The 25,609-nt window shown below is 37.2% G+C and overlaps 1 protein-coding gene across 4 annotated transcripts in view; it reads left to right on the top strand.

Moving 5' to 3' along the window:
- Positions 1–23,746, top strand: part of RAB2A (RAB2A, member RAS oncogene family) — a 44,578-nt gene extending 20,832 nt beyond the window's left edge. For all 4 annotated transcript variants that reach the window (XM_090137624.1, XM_090137625.1, XM_031612925.2 and 1 more), the window contains 5 exons: positions 4,507–4,589; positions 5,962–6,054; positions 9,145–9,256; positions 19,853–19,921; positions 22,124–23,746. In XM_090137624.1, the coding sequence (XP_089993750.1) occupies positions 4,507–4,589; positions 5,962–6,054; positions 9,145–9,256; positions 19,853–19,921; positions 22,124–22,219 (453 nt within the window). In that variant the 3' untranslated portion in view covers positions 22,220–23,746. The remainder of the gene's footprint in view (positions 1–4,506; positions 4,590–5,961; positions 6,055–9,144; positions 9,257–19,852; positions 19,922–22,123) is intronic.
- Positions 23,747–25,609: the final 1,863 nt, after the last annotated feature.

The following is a 25,609-nucleotide window of genomic DNA, read 5'->3' on the forward strand; positions in this document are numbered from 1 at the left end:
CATTACTTTTGGAGCAGTCATCATAGATTCAAAAATACACAATTCAGGATCTTTCAAGATACCCTTTTTGGGTACTGGATGAGGAACTGTGAGATATAGTTCAGTGCTTGTGGTAGCAATGGAATGGGATGACGGTTGGACTAGATGATCTTGCAGGTCATTTCCAACCTTATGATTCTATACCAGAGACTTGTCTATACATTTCACAACTGAACCCTCCGTAGCTATGCTGCACTCTTGGAAATGTTGCTGAGATTTCCTATAGGAAATGTAATACTTGAAGTCTTTTCTCTCATGTGCCACAGGCGTGTCAACTGTAACACAGTTAGTGGCCTGGAAAACTTGAATACAGGGCCTTCATCTCTGCACCTAATGTGATGGGTAATCCTTTACATTCTGATTATACCATTATTTTGAAGTTGCAACTTGGTCTATACAGAGATTTATATTTAAAGAGCAGGAATGTATGTCCAGTTCATGCAGGGATTAAGGTTTTTAGTACTGTTTTGAAGACTTGTAACTCAAACTGTGATTACTTAAGTCTCTCATTTTAGAAAGTTTATCTTCATCAGCTGATAGTGTGTGAATTGTAAAAGTTCAAAGTCCAATAGACAACCAAAACAGGTGTTGTTTAACAAAGAATCAGTTGTTTATCAAAAGCTCACTTTTTCTCATTTTCAGTGAGCTACTACTACTCATGCCAGAATAGCACCCTTTAACCTAAAGAGAAAAGAGGCATGTTCAGGTCTATGTAGCATGGCTGAACATTGACTCCTGTAGGCTACCTTGTCAGGGCTGCAGTTTCTATGAGTGAAATAGCTGCTGTTGTCTGTCTGTTATTTAAAAGAGCTTCCACCTTCTCCCTTCCTCTACAGTGTAACTCTGAAAGTGGGTGCAACCTGACGTTGCCTCAGAGCAAAGGCTTGTGTTTTCTCTACCAGATGTAGTTAGACCTTTGTTTAGTGTCTGCTGCCACTAACTACTAACTTCCCTGCCCCCTACCCTCTCATTCAATCTCTGGCATATGTTGCTGAAAGATTAAACAACTGTGTCAGGCAGAGTGTTGTCAACTGGTTGAGGGAAGTGCTCCTTCCCCTCTGCTCAGCAGGTGGGGAGGCCACACCTGAAGCGCTGTGTCCTGTTTTGGGTTCCCAGTACAAGAGACCTGGGCATATTGGAGAGTCCAGCAAGATGATGAAGGGACTGGAGCAGCATTCCTTGAAGAGATGCTGAGAGAGCTGGGACCCTTCAGGAGCCTTAAGGGAGGACTCTTACCAGGGTCTATAAACACCTGAAGGGGGTATACAGTGAAGATGGAGCCCAGTGGCAGACAAGATGTCATGGGCACAAACTGGAACACAAGGGGTTTCCTTTCAACACCAAGGAACAATTTTTGGGGAAAGAAAAAGAAAATCTCTGTGAATGAGTGACTGTGTGCTGCTTCAGGCTCCCTAGAAAGGTTGTGGTCTCTGCTTTGGAGATCTTCAGAAGCTGTCTGAACATGGCCCTGGGCATCCAGCTCTGAGTGTCCCTGCTTGAGCAGGGGCTGGATAACACAGAGATCCCTTCTGATCTCAGTTGTTCTGTGAAGAAACTGAAAATTTGGAAATTCCCTTGAATATAGAACAGAGAAAAGTGTTACGTGTTAGGAGAGTATGGAAAAGATTTTATGCATGCTGTTAATTCCACTTGACAAGATAGAGGGCTCTCCTCGTATCAAACCTGGTTTTGCTTTTGTACTGAGCTTCCCTTCTGCTTGTTGTATCCATTGCTTCTTGAAGCAAGTAGCTGAACTTTAATTGGTCCCTCTTTGCAAGTTAGATGAAGTATTAAAACCATAAAAAAATTGTATTTTAAAATAAGTTATTATAGTAGTAATAATAATTACTATATTTTGGGGGTGATAGCCTATGCTTCTGTATTTTGTCTTTCCCTCCTCTTGAAGTAAAGGGGTTGGAAGCAAAAGAGCAAGTTTGCAGATGAAAAATGCTTCAAATAATAACAATAAAAATAAATATATGTGGAGAATCTTTTACATGCCTAACCCACATTATTTTGACCTTACAGTTCACTCATTTAGATTTCTGTTGTTGAAATAAACTTCAAATAAATGTTTCTTACTGTTTTATGTGTAGTAGGTAAATCTCTACATGTAAAGATGCATTTTTATGTATTACATATACATATATACCTTTATATATTATATTTCATAGAGTTTCTCTACAGAAACTCAATTTTATTTTGTTTAGAATAAAAGAGGCTTTGGTTTCTGTTGTCTTCGTGTAAGTAAACACAAATTCATTATTGCTAAATGGAAAACCATATTTTTGGGAATGATGGTAATGTTTTCCACCTTCTTTTCAGGCTTTCCTTCAGGAAGCAATTATATTTAAGAAATATCATCATGGACAAGTAATAAAACAGTTGAAAATATTACAGTAATATCAGGCTTTAAATACCAAGTGCTTCTTGTAAGAACTCCAAATTCTTATGTTCTTGTAGATCTGGTAGAGCCTCTGGCAATTGTGGTTGACTTTAACTTGGTCGTCTTCCACAGTAAATTATTTAACATGACAAGGTTGAATTGATGAAGGTGAAACAGGCAATCTTGAATGTGGTAGGCAGTCTCAATAATGTACAATTTTTAGTGATGTGTAGAATATATTAGTAACAGTAACTTGGTTTATTGTCTAGTCAGGAAGAAAATGTTTAATGCATCTACTGTGCGCTTGCTCAAGTCATCACACCAAGAAAAAACTCAACTTTTTTGGACCTCCTGGGCAAGGAATCCAGTACTGAGCTAAACACTTGTTTGTTTTTACTATTACTTAGTGTACTCTATTAGGTTGCCTGTATTTTGTTACCTTCATCTGTATAAAGATGGGCTTGGATTGGACTCTTGTTCTAGTCCATATGTTAGTGTATTTCAGTTGAGTTGAAACTGGTGAATGTATTTTCTATCTTTTGTAACTCATTTCAATGGAGTGACTAAGACAAAATGTTTTCTTAAGCTGAAGTAACTGAGTGTTCTGGAGTGTAAGGGTGCTGTTTGAAAACTGACCACATAAAAATGTATTGTGCTCTAGATTCTGCTATTGTATGTTCTCATTGAGTAGCAGAATCTGGCTCAGGTGCTCCTGAAATTCAAGAGAACCATATATTATGGAAGTACAGTGATTGTGAGAAGATTCTGTAGGTCTGGCTGAATCATAACAGCACAAGCTTTGATAAATATTTCGTTCTCATTTTTCGTAGTTTTAAATCGGAATAATTTCCAGTGGTCGTAAGGATAACTATCTCACTGCGTGTCATTTTTCAGCATTAACATTAGTGTTTCTTAATCATGTCCTGTGCTAGCTCTGAATTAAGCTAAAGCTTTTATTAATACTAAAATTAAAAATCTTTTTTTCTAATAACTGTTAATTGCTAGATAACACTTCTGAAAAACACAAGCATGGGAGCTCAATGTTTGCAGTTATGAATATTTATCTTTCAGGGCTTTGATTTTTAATACAGGAGGGAAAAGGGTTATACCCTTGTCCTTTAGCTTTATCCACGTGAACTGTTCTACCTGTGCTCTTAAAAATATTTTTTATAAATGCAGACAAGGTTTTGGTTTGACTGTTGCATGTTAGTGAGGGATATCTTGGTAAAGGAGACTCAAAACAGCTGGGGATTATTGGGCGGTGATTAAAATCTAAGCTGATAAGCATGTTCTTCTAAGAGCAGAGATTTTAACAGAATACTTTTCTATAAGAACTGTCTAATTTCTGTAGTATCTCACAAGTTTTTCACCAGTGGATATGGAGACGACTGTTGCATCCTGTGGCTGTTTGACACGTGTTATTTATCAAGTACAGGGAAAATTGATTAGCTGTGGAGCAGAATTGTGTAGAATTGAATTCAAAACCATTTTCTGTTTTTTCATAATAAAATGATTACTGAAAGAATTCCATCTGAAGACTGTTGAAAGCTGGCTGCAGTTTATGATATAACGGATAAAATCTGCATCCTTGGCCTTCCAACAACCTTTACACCAGCAGATGGTGGGCGTAAAGATGTCATTCATCATTTATTTACAATGGGCTTTATTTATTCTAGTGTCAACAGCTGCCCCAGGGAGCGGGTTATTGAATTCAAATGTGAAGCTCTGGGTTATTTGCTTCCTTTCAAATTTGTCTTCAGAGCTTAGTTGCTAGGAGTCCATTCTGTGCTCTAATAATGATTCATGTATTGTGAAGCCATTCAGTAAATTGGGTTGTCAGGGATTGCCAAAAAAGGTTTAGAGGTCTTGTTCCGTTTTTTTTTCTAACTACACGGTGCTGTAGTTGGTGTCTCCTCCTTATGTGCCTTCTTTTGCCAGTGTTAGAGACTTTGTCCCCAGTTGTTCCCGCTCTGATTTCCCCTCCATATACTTCCTTGCTCTCACAAAAGTAGTAAGTTTATGGTTTTCAGCAATGAAACATAAATTTGAGACATGAAATAATGAAACTTTGTCTTCTGCAGGCAGGGCAGGAGTCCTTCCGTTCCATTACAAGGTCATACTACAGAGGGGCAGCAGGGGCTTTACTAGTGTATGACATTACAAGGTGAGGATATGGAAGAAGTTATAACTGTACTAAAATTATGTGTCTTTGTAGACTTGTTATATACAGCAATGTTAAAAATGTCTAATTCAGCATGTTTTTTTTTGTAGAAATACTTGCAATCTAATGTTTTGTAGTGTTTGTTAGGCAATCAAAATCAATATAAAACCTAGATTCAGTATGTATACTTCTAATTTTCTCAGTATACTGGTTGAGAAAAAGTATGTATAAACTCTAGGGAAGAATGAATCAAAGTATTTATATAAAGTATTTGACCATGAACCTGTGGATTACCTTTACTGAGAAAAGCGTTAAAATATTTCATGAATTTCTTTTTGTGAACTAGAATTTTTCTTTTACTGTGGCAAACTTTTTACTTAGCTGCCATTCTTGAAATCAATGAGTAAAAAATAGCAAAATATCAGAATCAGATTACATAGAAATACCAGGAAACTTCTACCAATGCTGTCTTTTTCAAGTTGGGGAATATAGTTCTCAAGGTGTGATTTCAGTAGCAGATGTTCAGACGTGACTGAGATATTCCTGCAGTCTTGAGTAAAGCGTCTGTAGCTCTTTTCTGCAAAACCATGGTGTGATTTTTAACTAAAAAATTATTACGACTAGATTGTGAAAATATACAGGCTCCAAGGCACTACAATGTTATATTGTGTGATTCCTTTTTGTGGATCTTAGGCATCATTGCTGAATTAAGCAACGAGATTCTTAGTTTCCCTTTTGTTCCCTGCTTATTTTTAAATGTCAGAAAACAATCTATTCTTCCCAGTTGACTTCCAACAAATCAATCTTTGATTCATAAGTAGGTGGCTTTCTGCTTGTGAAATATTAAATGCACAATCATGTTATTAAATATTTAGTGTACATTTTCTATAAGATCTGTAACATTGTCATCTTGTACCTATCTTACTTTAAAATACATCACTGCTAAATTCATTATTAAATTTAAAAATTCAGGGAAAAGGAATGTCAATCTTTTCTTTTGCCAGCAGTAGAGTAAGTATTAGTTTATGAATAAATGACTGCTTGTGTTGCTGTTTGAATTCATTTGAGGATGTTACAGACTTCTAAAACTGCAGTCAGCACACTTCATCTGTATATAACATTGCAGATTTTTATAGGAATACTCTTTGTAGTAAATGTTTTCAATTACTCTTTAGGCAGAGTTCATTAATGCTCCATGTCTGCTGAATTTGTGTTTGCTTGTTTTTCTCTCACAAATGGATTACCAGCTTTTATCCTTGAAGTGTATGTACTAATACCTGAGTTGGTTGCTCAGGTAGAGAAGCTAAGAGAGGAGAAAAAGATTTGCATATGTATATATTTTTAAATGCTGCCTTTAATTTTCCTTCTCTTTCAGGAGGGACACTTTCAATCACTTGACAACTTGGTTAGAAGATGCTCGTCAGCATTCCAATTCCAACATGGTTATAATGCTTATTGGAAATAAAAGGTAAAACTTAACCAATCATAACTATGTAGATGGTGGAAATTTAAAACTTTTCTCGTTACCTTTTTTCTTTCTAAATGATGCTTACACGTGGTGTCATCACCTAGATCTGTCCCTTATAAAGGGAATATGGTTCCTTATTAAGGTGTTTTAAAATGGTTTGCTTTTCTAGTTAAGAACCACAGCAGAGGAACCTTGCTATTAGATTCACATGCAAAACACTATGAAATGCAAAAAAATACGTGCCTCAGCAGTTACAAGGTGCTTCTGAACTTCAGGCCTGCTTCATGTTCTGTACATTCCAGCTGGGAGTGGGGTCAGAAGCTTTTTAACCATGTCCTAGTGATTCAAAAGATTTGAAAACTGTTAGTAAATTTGGAAACATTTATCTGCTTGTTTTTTCATCAACTACACTGTCCGGAGTTCCAAAATGGTTCCCTATGTTGATCAATGTTGAAAGTCTTCATAAAAAAATTTTACAGAATACATTAGTTTTATCTAATTTTTCTAATTCTTAATCAACTGGACTATGTCTAGATTTTTACTGGATGCTAGGGTTCTTTTTTAACATCAAAAGTATTATCTCAGAATTTAATGACCTATTAGTTAGAGGTCCTTACCTAATGGATTTTAACTTGTCTCCTTGTCTAAGTAGTTCTTGAAGGTAAAGATGCCAGCTGAAGTAACTGTGTATGCTTGTCACTAAAATGAAAGCTGGATCAAGTCTTAGATGCTACTGAGAAACAGCTTTGTAGTAAATATGGTTTAGTTTTGTTAGTCTGGCGTGTTCACCTCTTTTCTTCTTTTTCTTCCCCTTTCTATCCCCTTCTGTTTTCTTCTCTCTGTCCTACCTTTCCCTCAAAAAAAACAAAAACAAAAACAAAAACAAAAACAAAAAAAACCCAAACATGCTAAGCAGTAAGTAATTATCAAGCTTGCCCACATTTTTATATATAATCTGGAAAATGACCAGGAAGGTTCTTTTTATTAGTGGAATGTGATAATCAGTCTTCTCAAATGGTTTATAAATGAAACTTTGGTAAGCCCATGATGCCAGTGGCCAGTGGTCTTTTATGCATGTAAAAAGGTAGTAATGAGAGAAAAAGTGTGTACTATTTGCTTGCATAAGGTACTATGAAAATAAATATTAAGATGCAGATAATGGTGCCACAGGAAGCAAACGTTCTTTAAGAAGGTTTTTAAAGGGGATTATTTTCAAGCCTCAAAGAGAAGGATGGGAAGAATATTTCCTTTCTGCACTGTACTAACAGCGTGTTACAGGAGTTCTTACAGTAGAGCATACTGCTAGAGACATGGAAGAACACATATACTAGCAAAATATTTTTAAGCCAACAAACTTTGTTTTTAAGAATCCCAAAAATGCACTTACAATACATTTGTTCTGCTGACTTCTAAATTTGAAGGGAGTTGAGAATTTAAGCTGAAATACAATAGCTGTTTTTTGAAAACATTACGAATAATGGTATTAAAACGTGACAAATGCTATACTTAATCTCCTTTCCAGAACAAAGCATAGCTATAATGATCTAGTAAGACCAAATGCTTCGAATTATTGGAATGGGATGTATGCAGAGAGGAAGACAACTGTGGTTAGTAGAAGCAGTTAAAGCTCTTACATGGATATCTTTAGATACCGGTAATGAGTGGGTTATCACTGCAGTTTTCAATGCAACAATACTATTTCAAGTAAAAATAATTGTTTGTTTCTATTTTAGTATGCAGATAGCACTGTAGTGAATCAGGTTTTCAATAAGGTATTTTTGAGAGTAGGGTGGTAGTAGCAATGAAGACATTGTTCTTGTTCAAGAATATCATGTTGAACAGCTATCTCAGGCACATAAGAAACACCTTGTTTAGCTTATCTGAAAACTGGAGCTGAGATACTGGAAATGCTTACAGACCGTGAGCATCAACTTTAATTTTTTGCTTTGAGAAAACAGTTCTTCTATCCTTATCTTCAAATGCTCTGTATTTAAATGATGTGTTGAATTGTCTTGACTCTAAAATTTATCTGAGCTAGCATGTAGTTGTAAAAATAACAAGAGCTTGCTTTGCTGCAAAGTAGATGCCACATTGAGCGTTACTTATGTTCAATGTATGTGTCATTAAAAGAATGGTGGCCCAGTGTGTTTCTTACTAGCATTCTAGCTGCAGATAAAATCTATGTATTTGCAAACTGTTTAATTTGAGATTAAGTATCTAAGAATGGCTTTATATGTGTAATTTAAAGGCAGCTTTCTTTATACATATAAAATACTATTTATGTATCAAGAAATACAGCATTATTACTGCTCAGGATTTAATATATTTGGAGGAGCAGAAACTCGATGACCTTGTTCCTAAAGAAGCTTTAAAAAAGAAGAGTGAAATACTAATGTGTTCATGTGACCTAGAGAGTTGAATTTGGTATTAGTTGTTCAGTCCTATAAGGTATTCTTTGCCATTTTTGTAATATTTAACTTTTTTTTGAAAAGCAGAAAACAAAAAATTGAGTTACAGTGACTATAAGTTCTGCTGCTAAAGGGATTGGTCAAAGCTGTAATGCTAGGGTTGCCAGGAGGGAACGAGTAACTTAGTTCAAAATAACTTAATTTTGTTCTTAGGTTTTGCCCTGTTAAAAAGACCTACATACAAAGTTTTCCTGAGTAGAAAAAAAGGTCTGGAGGGTTTGGTTCTCTTAATGTTTTATAAAAGTCTTTTATCATTTCTACTTTGCAGTGTGGTTTGGTAGATACTAGAAAAGTGATAAAGTGATTACCTAAAATGACAATGTCTAAAGTTAACATTCCAAGGAATGGCTAGATAAGTATATTTGTATCCTTTTGTAAGGCATTTCATAAACTCTTTGATAAGATCTGTATCAACTGGAATTAATGACTCAAGTGTGATATCTGTGCCTATTCTGTGTACTATAAGTGCAGGGTTTATAGTAATTCTACTTTATATGAAGGCTTGAATATATTTTTGTATGTACGTAAGTTCTTATGGGGCCTGTTCACTTATAAGCATGTCTCTGAACAATGTCATTTACATGGACAGACTATGTGAGTAACTTTTTTTATTATATCTTAGTGATTTAGAGTCTAGACGAGAAGTCAAGAAAGAAGAAGGTGAAGCATTTGCACGAGAGCATGGGCTCATCTTTATGGAGACATCTGCCAAAACTGCTTCCAATGTAGAGGAGGTAACTTTGCTTAACACTGGTGTTTTAGTAAAGCAGTTGTTTTGAGTTGTGTTCTGTAGTTTGTGCAGATGCTATTCCTTTAGTGTTTGGATTCATTAATTTGAATTAACTACTTTTTAATTTATAGTGTGAGAAAGTCATGGTCTAGATGATACCTGATTGCACAGCACTAGTTATATCATTGAGATTCTGTTACCTAATATACTTCTTAAAAATACTCGAACAGTGAAATGGGTACACCTGTCTTTCTCAAAATCTTAAAATTGAAACTAGAATGGATTTGCTAGTCTGAAGCAAGACAAGCTCTTAGTTTCTTTCACAGATCTAACCTGTTCTTAAAGACCTTTAGTATTTCACATACTCTTCAGTGCAAGCTATTGTGATGCTTCGCTGTATCTGCTGTAAAAAAGTTTTCATTGTTTCTCTCTACTACCTAGCAGGAACCTTCTTTGTTGCAGTTCACACACAAAATTTTTTTCTGTCCTCTGGAGAGTTGCTGAAGAGATCATTGTCTGGGTTTCTGTAGTCTGTAGTATTTGAATAACGTTAGGTTTTTCATTCTTTTGCTGTTTTAGAGTAAACAACTTAAGTCCTTGAAGTTTAACATGCAATTCGTATTTCTGGATATTGGTATTTTTATATATTTCAGTTTGATTTACTACAAATTTTTCTTGAACATTGATTATGGTTGACATCAGCCAAAAACTAAAAACCCACTCAGTTGCTTACTCTCTACTTGCCCGATAGGTTGGGAGAGAGAATCAAAGGAAGTGAGGAGAAACTAAGGGCTTGAGATGAAGAAAACAGTTCAGTGAGTGAAGGAGGGGGCATGGAGAAGGAGTGAGACAGTGATGGGAAGACAGTCACTCCCAACTTCCCATAAACAAACTGAGTCTCTGAGCAAATAGATTGTTGCCCAGGGACTTGAGTCCCTGAGCAGTAGCTACTTTGGAAAGACTATCCCTTGTTTTTTATTGCTGAGTATGATTGTTATGTGATAGAAAATACACCTTTGGCCAGTTCAGGTCAGCTGTCTGTGTCTCCCCCAAACCTAAATGCTAGGGCAGAGAGAAAAAGGAAAGCTTGACATTATGCATGAAATGTTTAGCAGTAGCTAGTGTCTTTATCTCTGTTTTGGTCACAAATCTAAAACACAGCAGCATGCAGGCAGCTGTGAAGGAAATTAACTCCATTCCAGCCAGACCCAGTGGACAAATTGCTCGTGATGAGCTGTTGGTGCTATGCAGAGCAGAGAAATTTCTTCACTTTTAGGCCCTCAATTCCTGCTTCCCAGTTTTCTATCCTTGTGTACAGTAGTATGACGTAGTTCTGTTTTTCATCTACCAAATCTGTTGCTACTCGTATCTAAAGTCATTCTAAATGCAGGATGGTGGACAGCCATCATGGTATATTTTAAGTAGTAAAACCTTCTCATTTGGCAGTATTGTACTTCTTAAGGGTTACAAAAAGCAAACTATTTTCATTTACTTCGTTCTGTTTTGTTATTATATGATTCTAACATTCTAACATTTTTATCCGTGATAAAAAAAAAAAAAGCTTTACAGTGGATGCATTGGCCAGTAACATGTCTGATTATCTGGAGGAAGAGCAGCATAGAGTTGTTTTTCAAATAAGTTTGAATCCTCTCTTCATTATGGTATGAATGAATGATTGTGCAATTGTACTTGCTTTCTCACTCTGGAAAAGCCTTAAGATACAATTTTTTTTCTAGTGCCAGTCAAGTACATTCCTTAAATTATATTCTTAATCAACACTAGAAGAGGTAGCATGATCTAGAATGATTACGACTGAAAGAGCAAGATCTTAACCTCTGATTTAGTAAAAATGAATTGAATGTGAAGAAATAGTAGGCACAGGAAGTAAAAAGTGCCTCTTCATGGGTGAAGGAAGAGCCCGTTTTATTTTTAGGTCAGTGTGCTAATTCTGAACTGTTCAATATCAAAAAAATAGAGGGGAATAAGGGAATAAATAGTGTGAAATGGGCAACATTAGAGGAAAGAAAAAGAGGTATTCAGAACTGAGGCAGACATAGCTTCCAGTATGTGACTTCTGGACTAGAAAGAAATGATAATGTTGTGACTAGCTGAGGATGTAGAAGCTAAACAGAAAGAAAATTTGAGATAAATCAGCTGAACTTACCTGGCTGAAATTTTAAGCAGAAAAAACCTGTGGCCATGCATCTGCAAATCTGTGCAGGATAATCATAGAAACATCAAGGTTGGAAAAGACTCACAGGATCACCCAGTCCAACCATCCACCTATCACCAATAGTTCTCATTAAACTATGTCCCTCAACACAAAATCCAAACGTTCCTTAAACACGTTCAAGGTCGGTGACTCCACCACCTCCCTGGGCAGCCCATTCCAGTGCCTGAACCACTCTTTCAGAAAAGTAGTATTTCCTAACATCCAGCCTAAATCTCCCCTGGTGCAACTTGAAGCCAATCCCTCTAGTTCTATCACCAGTTACACAAGAGAAGAGGCCGACCCCCAGCTCACTACAGCCTCCCTTCAGGTAGTTATAGAGAGCAATAATGTCTCCCCTGAGCCTCCTCTTCTCCAGACTGAACAATCCCAGCTCCTTCAGCCGTTCCTCATAAGGCTGATCCTTCACCAGCTTTGTTGCCCTTCTTTGACCATGCTCCAATAATATTATAATCATAATGGTAGAGTCTGACTATATCTTTAAACGAACAAATCTGCTTCTGTCTTTGTGGGTTTGTCTTTGTTTTTTGTTTTTTTTTCTTTGCTAAGCCTTATTTCTACCACTGTGTAGTGCCCTAGTCAATATCTAGCCACAGCAACAGTACATGTTCTTGTTTGATGCTTGGATCTTAAGGCAATTTTAAAATGTTTGTTGTGTTCTGATAGGTTGTGGATGCCACTTCTTGGAGGTGTTAAAGGCCGGGCTGGAGAGGGCTTTGAGCATCCTGGTCTAGTGGGAGGTGTCTCTGCCTATAGCAGGGAGTTGGAACTAGATGATCTGAAAGGTCTCTTCCAATCCAAACCATTCTATGATTCTTCAGAATTATTATCCATTAACCTGCATCTCAGATGTGAATGTTCAGCAATGGAGAATATGAATAAATCCTGTTAGCTGTTCATCTAGTGCAAGGCTGTTATAGAAGGCTGATACTCTGTTTGCATAATAGACCATTAAGTGGAAAGTAGACAGGCTTTTCCTTCATAGCTTCTCTGGAGGTTTCTAAGAAATCAGCATGGCCACAGAGTTAAATCATCATGTTGCATATGGAGTGTGATGGAGTGGAAGTTTCTGAATCATTAGGAAGATAAAAGGATTGGAGGGAAGTTGTTATTGGACTGTCTGTTGTTTGACTGCTGCCAGAAGACTGGTTATGGTAGCTTCTTCAGCCATACTGTATTTGTGGGAAGTTTTTTTTGGTTTTGCGCACTTGTTGGTTTCTCCCTATAGCCATCAAGATAGATAAAGAGCTATCAACATAACATAATTTTTGGGGGGTGCTCTTTTTCTTCGGTGTTTTCTGAGCTGTCTACATTGGGCATTTCTTTCTTTACAATTCTATTGAAATAATTTTTTTAATGTTTTGAAGGTGTTTTGTAATATATGCTCTGAACATGCCTGTTGGCTTTCTTAGCCCAGGGTACATGCTGATATCTGATGTGAAACTTTTATGCTGAAAGTAATCTGGTGTTAACTTTTAGATTTAGTTACTGCATCTGTTATACTTCTCCTCTATCCTATTCACAACTCGTAGATATTGTGTGTGTTTTCATATAGTTTGCTCTGAGGTACCATTTGCAGAACTCAATGTTTTATTTACTTTTCTCCTAAGAAAGCACTGTGATACCTACAAGTAAGCTTTTCACTAGTATATGCACAATTCTAAGCTTTAGACGTCAGACATGTCTGTACTTGTTTTAATTAAAACTTCAGTTACTTTCCTACCTTACATTAAACTGCACAATTTTATTAAAGACCTTTTCTGTCTTGTTAGCAAAAGATACTAATGCTTGTGTTGCATTTTTCAGTAGCAGTTCAACAGCAATATACAACTGTTAGTTTTGGTGTTACCTGAAAGTTGCAGTTCAGAGCTTGCTGAGTGGTTTCTACATGGGCAGTGTGTAACACTTGTACAGGTAGAATAGGATCATCTGCATGAACTCAGGGTAATTGTCCAATGATACTAGCACTTGGTAGTTATCTTTTCATTCCTGAAATATCATTTATTTGAATCCATTTACTACATTCCTAGCTGTATTTGGAAAGCTGGAATAACTTTGTGCCTTCCTCTTGCATTCTATACTGCTAGTTCAATAATTATTAATGCAATCAAGCTTAAGCAAAAGAGTTTTCTGGATATTGAACAATATCTATATATTGAACAACCAGCACCAGACACCATTGCTGATCTCATTTACGTTAAACTTGCCTATCACTGACTCCTGGTGTGAGAATTGGTTTCAGTAAGTTGTTTCCCCTGTCAATGGGATTATGTAGCCCTTTGCCAAGCTTTCATCTTTGACTATTGTATTTGTTGTTCCAAGTTGTCTGCACATAAATAGAATGCATTAATGTATTAATTTTTTATGATTAAAACTGAATGGACTAACCATGTCAACTCAACAATTGAGCTCTCTGGCTATGTACAGCTGGATGGTCTTTGGACAGTTTTGTTCCAATTTTGTAACTTAATTTTCTCTTCAGACAGTTTCTTTCATACTTCTGCTTAAATGAAAAATGAATATTCAAACCCCCTGTATTTTCAAGAGGGGTACTGCTCAGTCACAGATAAGGGAAGAAAGAAAGCCTTTGTAATGGTCTACAGACTAAAAATGAAAATCCCACAGAAAGATGGACGATTATCAGCTTCCAAATTAGAACTGATGTTTTCTAGAACTGTTTTTCCTCTCTTTAAATATAGCTGCTGGTACACACCAGCTGTTTGACCTGGTGATCTAGTTAGCAGAGATTTAGTTAATTTGAAAATTTGAGATGTTAGTTCTAATAGAAAAGCAACACATAAGATATAATCTGACTAGATCTTGCAAAACAGTGATTTCTTGTCTGTGAAAGATTTAGGATTTACTTAAGTTGTCTCAAAACCAGTATTTCTTGAGTTCCTGGAAGCCCAAGTTCTGTGACACTTCAGCTGTGAGAATCTGGTTAGGACAGTGTCCTGACTCTTCTGTAAGTAATAGTGGATCTTCCACAGTTCTTAGGACTTTGGGACATAGTGAGGCATCATCAGAATCAAAACTCTCAGCTGAGGTTTCCATGCTATAGAAGAGCATGAAATATGGCTTCCTGAGTGAGCCGTAGGTTTTTTTTTTTTTTTTTTGACAGACTGATCCTTAGTTCTGGGGTTTTAGCTTGTGGATTTTTTTTCTTCAGATGCTCCATCCTTTGTTCAACAGCAACTGCAGCACTTCCTGAGACACTTCAGAATCTAGTTAATATGTTTCTTTCCAGTAAGTTTGCCAGAGATTGCACAGGCAAATTACTGTTTTGGGTCTATGCACCTTTACTTTAAGTATAAAGCTACAGATGTGCTAGGACACTTGTGTGGTGTGACTTCACTATATACTGTATATTTCCCCACTGCTTGATAATTAACTCCTCTGTAACCATTTCAGTGTCCCAGGCTATTTTCTGTTCAGAGCTTTGGGATCCCATTCTATAAAGTGGCCGTCTAGTGTTACTTACACTCTGGGATATAAAATGCCCTACTGAGTAAATGCTTTGGTCCATATCATTACACGTTCCAAATGTGTCCTTCAGTACTAGGGTAATGATATATATTGTATCTTATTGCTGAAGGAAGGAGATTGGGAAAGAGGAATTCTAGCTGTTGACTGACCACAGAGGTGAAGGTCATGCTTTAGAATTTGTGAAATGTGTAGCAGCTCAGTGTTCTTGATTTTTTTTTTTTAATGTTTTCCTACAATTAGTAATGAACTCTCCATCTGGAGTACTGTGTCCAGGTCTGGAGCCCATCTGGAGTACAAGAAAGATAGAGAGCTGTTGGAGAGGGTCCTGAGGAGGGCCACAAAGATGATCAGGGGACTGGAGCACCTCCCCTACAAAGAAAGAGGGAGCTGTGCTTGTTCAGCCTGGAGAAAAGAAGGCTATGGGGTGACCTCATTGCAGCCTTTCAGTACCTAAAGGGAGCCTACAAACAGGAGGGGAATCAACTCTTTGAAAGGGTAGATAACTGCAGGACAAGGGGAAATGGTTTTAAGTTGAGGGAGGGAAGATTTAGGTTGGATGTCAGGGGGAAGTTCTTTACAGAGAGAGAGTGGTGAGGTGCTGAAACAGGCTGCCTAGAGAGGTTGTGGATGCCCCGTCCCTGGAGGTGTTCAAGGCCAGATTGGATGGGGCCCTGGGCAGCCTGGTCTAGCATTAAATGTGGAGGTTGGTGGCCCTGCATGTGGCAGGGAGATGGAGATTCATGATCCTTGAGGTCCCTTCCAACCCAGGCATTCTGTGGTTCTGAATTCAAACCGGTTTGTATTTAAAAGCACTAAATTTAACTTTGATATAGCCACCAGAGGGCAGCATATTACATGAACTGAAAAAGCAGAACCCAGTATATATTTATTTTAAGCAAAACACTTCAAAATATGAGTTTTGAAAAGTATCAGTTATTCAGTTATTTGCAAGTGTGTGCAGCCTGCAGCTAAGTCATCAAATGCTCATCATGGGAATAGATTTCTGAGAAAGAGTGTGACATTGCACTTTGCAGATGTGGAAAATACATCTATTTAAGACATTATTTGCACATCTTGTCACATCTGCCAAGTGAAAACTAAATGTAGTGGTTCCATAACATGCATTCTGGTGCCTTTATCTTACTGTTATTCTTAGTGTATCTTAGATGTGATAAAAAAGAGCAAGAATTCCCTTTGCTTTCAGCACTGTTGTGTGTGTGTTTGTTTCTGTTTTTACCAGTAATAACATTGTGCTTCCTGGTTTTGTCTCAAGAGTAGCAAACCTTCTTCATTTGTTTACCCTGTCTGATAAAATGGATGTTAAATCTGATTTAATTTTATACTTGGTGTTTTTTAGGAGTAATTTATTTTGAATTCTGTATCTGCTGTTGTATGGTTATTCTTTTGGGGTTTGTTTGTTTTCTAAGAAGGGTATTTTGAGACTTCTTGATTTCCATTGTCAGTATGATGTAGAAAATTCTTTATGCAAGTATCTAAAGGGATAATATACTCATGTAGTGTAACTTAAAACCATTCTTGATTTGCTTTGCACTAGGTGCAGGTGACACAGCAGGCTGATAACATCTTACAAGACTCACTTTTCCCCACTTGCACATTAATATAATTTTCCTCAGCATAGTTTGACTTTTGTCAGTATTTCAGAACCCAGTTATAAGTGAACACAATAGAAATGTTGTACTGAAAGAAATCACAAAACAAATTCTTCAGACCTTTTTTGAAAATGCAGAACAGGTTGTCAAGCTTAAAATCATCGGTAGCTTTTGTGATTTAGGAAGAGTAAAACCAAGTGTTAAACACTACATGTAGGTATATTCCACAAGTTACATTGTTTTCTTTAAATTTCCTCAAAAGTAGCCTAGAATTTGTGTATTTGGAAGTCTTTCATACTCCATTTGCAGAACTCAACTCTTCTTTCACGAGCCCTGTAAGCATAGTGCAGGAGCTTGACGTCTTTTCAAGTGACAGCATACAAAGGCAGAACGAATGTACTCCAACCTGTCCTAAGGTGGTGGGAATGGACCTGAGCTCATTTAAGGTAGAGGGGCTTGAGTGTCTTTGTACTGTGCTTTAGTGGCAGTAATGTTACCAGGATGTGCAGTAGGCTTGATAGGCAGCCAGCCTGGGTCCATATGAGCTTACTGGTTGAAGTCTTGTGTTGTGTAGAAGTGGCTCAACTACACCTGGATCCAAGTTGGCATATGCAGTGCTACAGCTGTGCTCCTGCAGTTCCCTGCACATAGTATAATAAATCCAAACTGGCTTTGAGGGGAAACTGCTCTATCTTTTTGTGTCCATAACTCAGTTAATCTGCAAACAGGATAAACTGCCCATAAATAATGGAGAGTTTACAGTATACTGTATGTTCCAGATAAGAGTTAGGACGTGCAATATAAAAAGAGATTTTTAGAAGAAGCCAATTAGACTTGAGTTCACCTTCTTGTCCTTGCTAATTGGGACACTAGCATAGAGCACCAGTATCTGATAGAATATTCTTAAAGTGATTAGAGTCTTTTATTAGCAGGGCTGTCAGATGGTTATTTCAAGTCCGCTTTAACTTTGAAGCATAAACTCCCTTAAAATACATGGATGCAAAAAGCAAATGAATGTCTCAAAGGATGCTAGTCTTTTCATGACCGATTAGTAATTTTTCAGAATCCATGCTAACAGAAAAAAAAAAAAAAAAAAAACAAGAAGTAGATTTATTAGTTGCTCTAGTCTTGTGAAATCATTGTTTTCAAATTGGAATTGCTTATATGTGGCCCAGTATAGCTTGGCATTTTGCAATGCAGGTACTGCTATGTGCTGTTTTAACACTAATATTTGGCAAACCTAAATCACAGTCAGAAATTTGGTAATCAGGTGACGTATTTTCCAGATGATTGAAATGATAGAACTGAGGTAAATGAAATATTTGGATGTTTTTATTTTCCTTCAGACCAAGGCTTTCTCAGGAAATGCATTTAAATGTTAAAATACACCATCTGTACTGGATTTGGTATCTTTTTTTTTTTTTTGCTTTGTACAGTCCTTGTGCAATAACTGTTGAATGGGGGATGACCTGGGTGGCCCGAGTGTCATTCTGCCTTTCCCCATGGGCTTTATCATTTTTGTGTGGATAGGTGCATTATTGCAGTGATGTGTTCTTGAATGTAAGCATCCAGAAGATACCTTGTTTTCTGTTGTTAGTTTGGAGTTTGTAATCTGATAAATTTCTTGGTGGAGGGTCTAAAGCAGTTTTTATAGATGTCGTTTAATTCTTGTGAAATAAATTCCAAGAGCCTAAGTATACTTAGCCAGCACTAGTTCTGTAATTGTTAGATGTGCCAATTGTTAAGTGCTTGTTTACATGAAGTTATCATAACATGTTTTTAAGACTCCAAGTTCTGCTTAATGCCCTTTTAAATCGGCAGTGAGCAAGCATCCTCAGATCCCAGCTGTGAGTTTCCAAAGTTCTTGGCATATGCCTTTCAACAGGCTCGTGTATGAGGCTGTTACAATAATTAGTGTGTTATCAGAAGCCAAGATAAGGTTGAATTTTTTCTCTCACATTGAAAACTTCAGTTTCTGAGAAATTTGAATCAATTCATAGTTGGCTGGAAGCCAATTTTTCTCCTCAACTCTAACGCGTGTTTGAAAAACGAACTCACTTCCTAAGTGCCTTGTGAATCTGCAATGATTAATTCTTCTCATTATTTTGCTGCAAATTCTCATGACCCTCTGTGATGATTCGATCACCCACTTAGAGTTTATGCATATTCATATCTTTCTGCTCCTGCCGCAGTCGTTCAAGTCTCCTTCACTGGCTGTGGTGTGTGCTTGGTGCAGTAATTGAGCTGCAGTAGATTGATTACTCTGGGGAGCTGTAAGGCCTTTAAAGGTGAAAACATATCAGTCCTGTTAATTAGGAAACAAAGCTCTGGTGGCAAGTTCAGCAGTCAAATGCTTCCAGTGTAGAAATGAGGAAAGGTATGATTTGTTCCTCTCCATGAACCCTGTTTACTTTTTTATATTTGAATTAGATCTGTATTTGCTGTAACAGGGCTGTGCAGAAGATAGCATACCTTGTGTGATTGTGTAGTGATGGTGTTTTAAAATAAAAATAACTGTATATTTGATATTGCTTGCCATTATTGGCTGCTGTTAATCACCTCTTAAATTATACATTGTCTTAGGCATTATTTGACCTATAAAGTTAAATGTGGGATGAAAAACAGAATCGTTAATCTTAAACTTTAACAGAAACCATCTATATATTCATTCTTTCAGACGCAGTATCGAAGTCTTTTCTCTGAATTAACATAATACATTTTCAGAAATCATAATAAAATTTAGAGTCTTTCTATTATTAAGTTTTCTATTGCCCACCATGAGCAAGATTAATTAAAGAGAATACGTTCTTAAAATTAGGTGAATATTAAATGATAGCATAAGGTTTCATCCAGCAGACAGCATCCTTACATCATCATTGTAAGTACCGTGTGGTTTTATGTTGCTAAGCACTCTAATCTAGAGTGGCCTATTACAAAGATATTAAGGGTAGGGGAAACCATCTGCCACACAATCTATCCATAAGGGTCAGAAATAAATAATTTAAAAGTAATTTGTGTATCTTTTTTTTCCCCTGTAATTACTGGACAACAGATTGTAGAATACAGTTGTTATGAACAGGCTACTGTTTTTGTAAATAGCATGTGATCTGTTGCTACTTCAGGGTAGGTTACAGGGTGCTGTTGGCTTACCTGTTCTCCTCAGGTCAGAAGGAAAGGTCTTGCTAAATAAACTATACATGAGATGGACTGCAGTTAGTGTATCTTAAGCCAGGATATCACATTCACTAGTCTATTTTTTTTCTTTCTTTTGTAGGCATTTATTAATACTGCAAAGGAGATTTACGAGAAAATCCAGGAAGGAGTTTTTGACATAAATAATGAGGTAAATTTTACGTACTCTAAATGTGTGACTTTTCTTTTTTAAGGTACAAAATTCACCTTCCTTAGAATGCTGGACAGTAAAATACTTGTCTGTTCCATTTGGATATAGAATTGTCTGCTATTGTGATAAAAATGGATTAAAATAAGTGACCCTATCCATCCATGAAGCATCACAAAATAATATAAATCCCCAAAAGAGAAGAAAATCCACTTTCATCCACTTCTCCATATGGTGTCATCTGTTTTCAAAGATAATTTTCCACTATGTAAATGGAGGACCATGTTGATATGCCAGATGCACTCCATGAGCTGTCCAGTGTAGGGGAGGGATTGCTTTGAGAGTTACATAAAAGACTTTTGAAATGTTCCTGGTTTAGGTGGCTGGATTCTGTAGGGAATAAAAGATTAGCCATTTTGTCTATGCACATTACTGAAATTACAGATTATCAGGGCTGGTCTCTTTGGCTTGTTTTGTGGGGGCAGTGGCACAGAGCAGGGAATGTTTCTGTAATGCAAGAGCCAGGGAAGCCCTATAATCTCTCTTAAATGTTGAAATGATAGTGCTGTTGAAAATGTTGAGCAGCCACAAGATAGGTTCGTGCCTGTAGAAAAAGCAAGCTGAAATTCAGAGTTAGAGGAAATAAATATCCGTTAGGATCATACAAATTCCCAGGTAGAATTTGCATGAGAAGTAACACCACATAGAACAGTTCAGCTTTGGCAGCGCCATGTGATCACTCATCTCCTCTGCGCAAGTTTTTTACCCCATGTCTCTAAATGTCGTTGCTAAGATGCTTAGTAAAAGCACATGTGGAAATCTGTAGTGCTTCTCTGTCCTGCGCATTCTCTGTCCAGGACTGTCAGTCTGACACTTCTCTCTAGCCTGGTGGTCCTTGCAGAGGTGTTCAAAGAGCAGTGAAGGAACTGTTAGGACTCAATTAAGCTCACCTCTTTCTGCTCAGTATAGAGCTCAACAGAAGACAACTTTGACCAATAAAAATATTGCTCTTCTGATTTTTATAGAAGTGATGAGAAACTTCAGTAGTATGAAATATTTGCATTGAGAAACTTGTAGCTAAGTAAGACTTCAGCAGTAATCATTTAGATTAATTCTGACTGAAAAATGTGGGTGTGCATACATGGTGTTCTGGCAAAACACCCCTTAAGTTCAGTTTAGTGATGAAGAAGTTAGAATTGTCTTTAACATTTTGTAAGGAAAATACATGCAGTACAATATAAATTGGACAGTAATCGGTGTCTGAAAAAGCATGCTCATTCTATCTGTCGAGTTTCATATAGTAGCTGATTGCTTTACTGTGCCTTATGGAGCTTTGATTGCAATATGCTGTCAAGAGCCAACAGTCCGTGCTATTTCTTTGGCTTTATGCCAGGTCTGGCTCCTTGATTCCTCAAGAAGTTGCTACCAGCCCAGAGGGGGCAAAACCAATGAGCCATAGGGCATGCTTTTTATTAAAGAGGAGTCAAAGAGCGAAAAGAAACCACATCAGCTGCTGTCAATACTGAGCTAGTGCCAGAAACCCCAAGGCTACTACTGTTGCAGAACAACTGCCAAGCACTATAAATCTGAGATTTACTGTGACGCAAAGTTTCCTTAAGAGCTTAATTTCTGAAGCTACTGTATTACTTTGCTCAAAGTGCTGTATTTTTAGGTAAAATCCACTTGAGGGAGTGAGGGTTAAGATATAAGTGTGATTTTGATGAATGAAAGAGCTACGCTGTGTGTGGGTTCTTGGCAAGTAGCCACGTCTTTCGGGATCATAGAAATTATTGATGACACAGAACACTCGTATGCCCTTAGCCCATACAGCTGATTCAACACAGAAGGAAATGCTGTCTAGAGAGGAGAAGTTTTTACTGAACTATTAAACTAGTGGAGGTTTTGGTGAGAGGGGGGAGGTTACATGTTCCTGGCAAATGCTAGATATTTTTAAAGCCTTACGCCATGCGGTATTCACGTGTGATTCTTACTGTGTTTTCATGCTAGGTGCTTAAGGTACAAAGTCTAACGTGGTTATAAAATTTAAATGAGAAGGAAAGAAACTTCCTTTTAAATTATATTTAATTGTTGCTAAGCAAAAAAAAAAAAAAAAACATTGCTGTATTTATTGTGTGTGCTAGAAAAACTTTTCAGGTATATTCAGTCTTGTGCAATAATTATACTGTGTATTAAACTTCATTTCAGGCAAATGGCATAAAAATTGGCCCTCAACATGCTGCTACTAACGCAACACTTGCAGGCAATCAGGGAGGACAACAAGCTGGTGGAGGCTGCTGTTGAGCCCATTTTTACTTTCTAGCTGCCTAGATGGGGCCTACTAACTTGTTTGTTCACCCTTCCCTCCCTCCCCCTGCCCTGCTCGCCTCCACTGCAATTCAACTGAGACATGAAACTTGTAAGTTGGTTTCCTGTTGCAGAAGAAGACTTTATCCTTCAAACTCTTGTATAACTTTGAATAAATGGTTAATGTTCACTTAAAGACAGATTTTGGAGATTGTATTCATATCTATTTACATTTAATTTCTAGGTCAATTGATGTGATTATTTTTGTTAAATGTTGTCTTGTGCCCTTGACTACGAACTGAATTGTATTAAACACTACGAAGTCATCTGAGTATTTTAATCGATTTGTGTAGTTAGGTTTCCCAGTTCCTGCGGTTACCTAATGTTTAATATTGTAGAGCTGTCCTCAAGTTTTTTGTCGATTTTCAAGGCTATAAAGAGAAGCAGAAGGACTCTTTTAATTCTGTATTTATCACTTTCTGTATATATAGTTTAATAACCTGCTTGGGTGTACTTGCCAAGCTAGAATTCTTTAATGCATTTGCATAAATTCTATACTACTTAGAGCTTGAAAACTACAGAAGCATTAATAGAAATTGCTTGGACGCTAAATTTTAAGCCTTTTTGACATTGTTAGCATGTTCATCCTCCCCTGTCATTATCCTGAAGTCCAAGAAAAATGCTTAATGTATATTACTAGAGGCTACATACGTGCTATCTATTTTAATGCCAAATGTTTGCTGTTTGTCCACAATTTCCACAGCACCTCTTCAGAAATGGATTAGCTGTTTGCCTTAACGAATACTATAGGTAAAAACAGAGTGTGAATGAAAAGTAGAGGAGGAGTTGATAAACCGAAAATGGCACATTATAAAAAGGTTAATCTTTTCTTAATGCTTTCTCTTGTTTACCACTTGATTTCTAGGTATATTTTTCATGCAAGGACAGTTTTTTCAACCTAAATGTACAGTGGTTGTGTAAAGTTTTCTTTTAGTGACAACTTGTAATCCTAAGTATATGGTAAGCATCTTGTCTATTGTGAAGAGGGTGTGAAAATAAAATCTGCCAGTTTGGAAATCTTGATGAAAATCAAATCTGGAAATGCTTTGGCACTTATTATGGAGGGGAGGAGCAGGGGGGATGTTTTGCCTCAAATGAAAGGGTTGCAACGGTACAAAACAAAATCCTGTGTTTGTTTCTTTGTTGAAGTACAGAATATTCATGTCACCTTTCCTACAAATGATGGAGCAAGTTTCCACCTCATCCTGTTTATATAAATTGCAGATTTAAAGGGTGACAGTAATGGTAGGCCATGCTTCATGTATCTAAAGGAAAATAAAATGACCGCAGAACTTTTGTCTTACTGGACCAATACTGACTGCAGCACAACACTGGGGGACATGGATCCTCACGTCATCCGTTCCAGTTGTGAAAACTGAAACATCAAAATGAATAAATTCCAGTCTGATAGGTGTAATACAGCAGTGGTTCTGAGATTAAATAAAGTTTAAACAATGTGTGGAACCTTTTGTTTGTATATTGGGGGGAAGGGGCAACCACTAAGGATTTGCTAGTTACTGACGCAAATATTTCTTGCACTTATAGTTATGTTCACTCTGTGCACCATCAGCTGTTTATTATGGATTTGGATTCATAAAACATGAACACTGCTTCAGTTAAGTTTGAAAACTATTGCATGAGAGTAAGACCATAGGGCTGAGTAGGTCCTCCCAAGGAAAAATGGACAAACGAGAATACATGTTTGAATGACCTGCTTGAGGATTTGGGGAACTGGCAGCACTTTCATATCTCAGTTGCTTGAGATAACTTGGGAGAACAGTATTCTCTTCCGTAGCAGCCGCAGATGTGTGACAAAAGCAAAGTAGGGGAATTAGTACCATAATCGGGAACAAAAATGCATGCTGTTTTTAAGGGATGATGACTCAAAGCTGGGATACTAAGCCAAAGCTTCTTCCGCCTATTCATTAATGAATGTATAAAAGACATAGAACTAAACAGGAATCTAGTTCTGATTTTTTTTTGGTAGGGGATGAGTGAACATGGGAACGTACTGTAACTTATTACAGCTGCATGTATATATTGATTTTGATCCTGTCTTACATGCTAGTTTTATCCTGTGCATTATGCTAGAGGTCTGATACTTTCAAAGAGGAGCTTGGAACAAAACTAAAGGTTCCTTGTGTTAGCTGACTTTTTGTCACAGGCTTTGTGCACACATAACCCTTCTGTTTCCTATCAGATATCTATATATTTCTGTGGGGTTTGAGAAGCCATTGATAGCGTTTCATCATACAGTCATAGAATTGCTCAGGTTGGAAAAGACCTAAAAGATCGAACATCGAGCCCAACCACAGCCTAACTGTACTACCCTAACTAACAACCCTCTGCTAAATCATGTTCCTGAGCACCACATTCAAACGGTTTTTAAGCACATCCAGGGATGGTGACTCAACCACCTCCCTTGGGAGCCTATTCCAGTGCTTAACAACCCTTTCTTTAAAGAAGTTTTTCCTGATATCCAACCTAAACTTACTGGTGTAACTTGAGGCCATTGAGCAAGATCTAGCTGTACAGCACATGCTTTACAGAGTCATTGCTGCAGGTTTCAATTTTGCTTGTAGATGAGTGACTGATAACTAGCTTTCATGTGGCATGCCAGTTCTTTTATTGATTGCATTTTCATAACCAAGAAATGAAATATTTCATTGCTCTCCAGCAACTTATGCAGCTGTAACATAGGACTACTATCAACACTGAAAAATCATAGCAAGGTGCAGCTTCTCTGTAGTCATAATTTACCGTATGATATAAACTGTAGTTAACTTAGGAGTAAATTTGGAGTGACACATCCTGTAAGGGTAACATAAGACTCATCTCTCCTATTTCTACTTAAAATTAGAAGCTCTGGGAATTTTGGCTTTTGTTGTTTAAGAGTGATTCAACTCCCCTTCAATCTTCTACCTTTGTTTCTGTCGATTCCAATCGTTCTGATTTATTGCGCAAAATCAGACTCAGTACTGACTTTAGGTAAATGACTGCCAAAATACTCACTGCTAAGTTAAAATAATGAGAGGCTGTCCGAAGGCCCCAGCCGGCAGTGCACCAGCAACGTCTCCCTTCTGTTACATTATGCTCTTTATATTGCTTGGTTCATTGTTTGTTGTGCAGTTGGAGAGCGTTCGACTGCAATACTTTTATTTTGTGCGTGTTTTCAGAGAGCTGCAGTTTAAGCTAAAGGGCCTATGTATAACTGGGGAGAATTGTTTCTGCCTCAAGAGTCTGTACTATAAAGCTAAACCTGTTCTTGGGTTGAGGGGAGAGGGAGCCAAACTCTTACCAGATTTTAAGCTACAGTTAAACTAATTT

Source organism: Phasianus colchicus, chromosome 3 (assembly GCF_987193195.1).
Source record: "Phasianus colchicus chromosome 3, bPhaCol1.hap1.1, whole genome shotgun sequence".
Lineage (NCBI taxonomy): Eukaryota > Metazoa > Chordata > Aves > Galliformes > Phasianidae > Phasianus > Phasianus colchicus.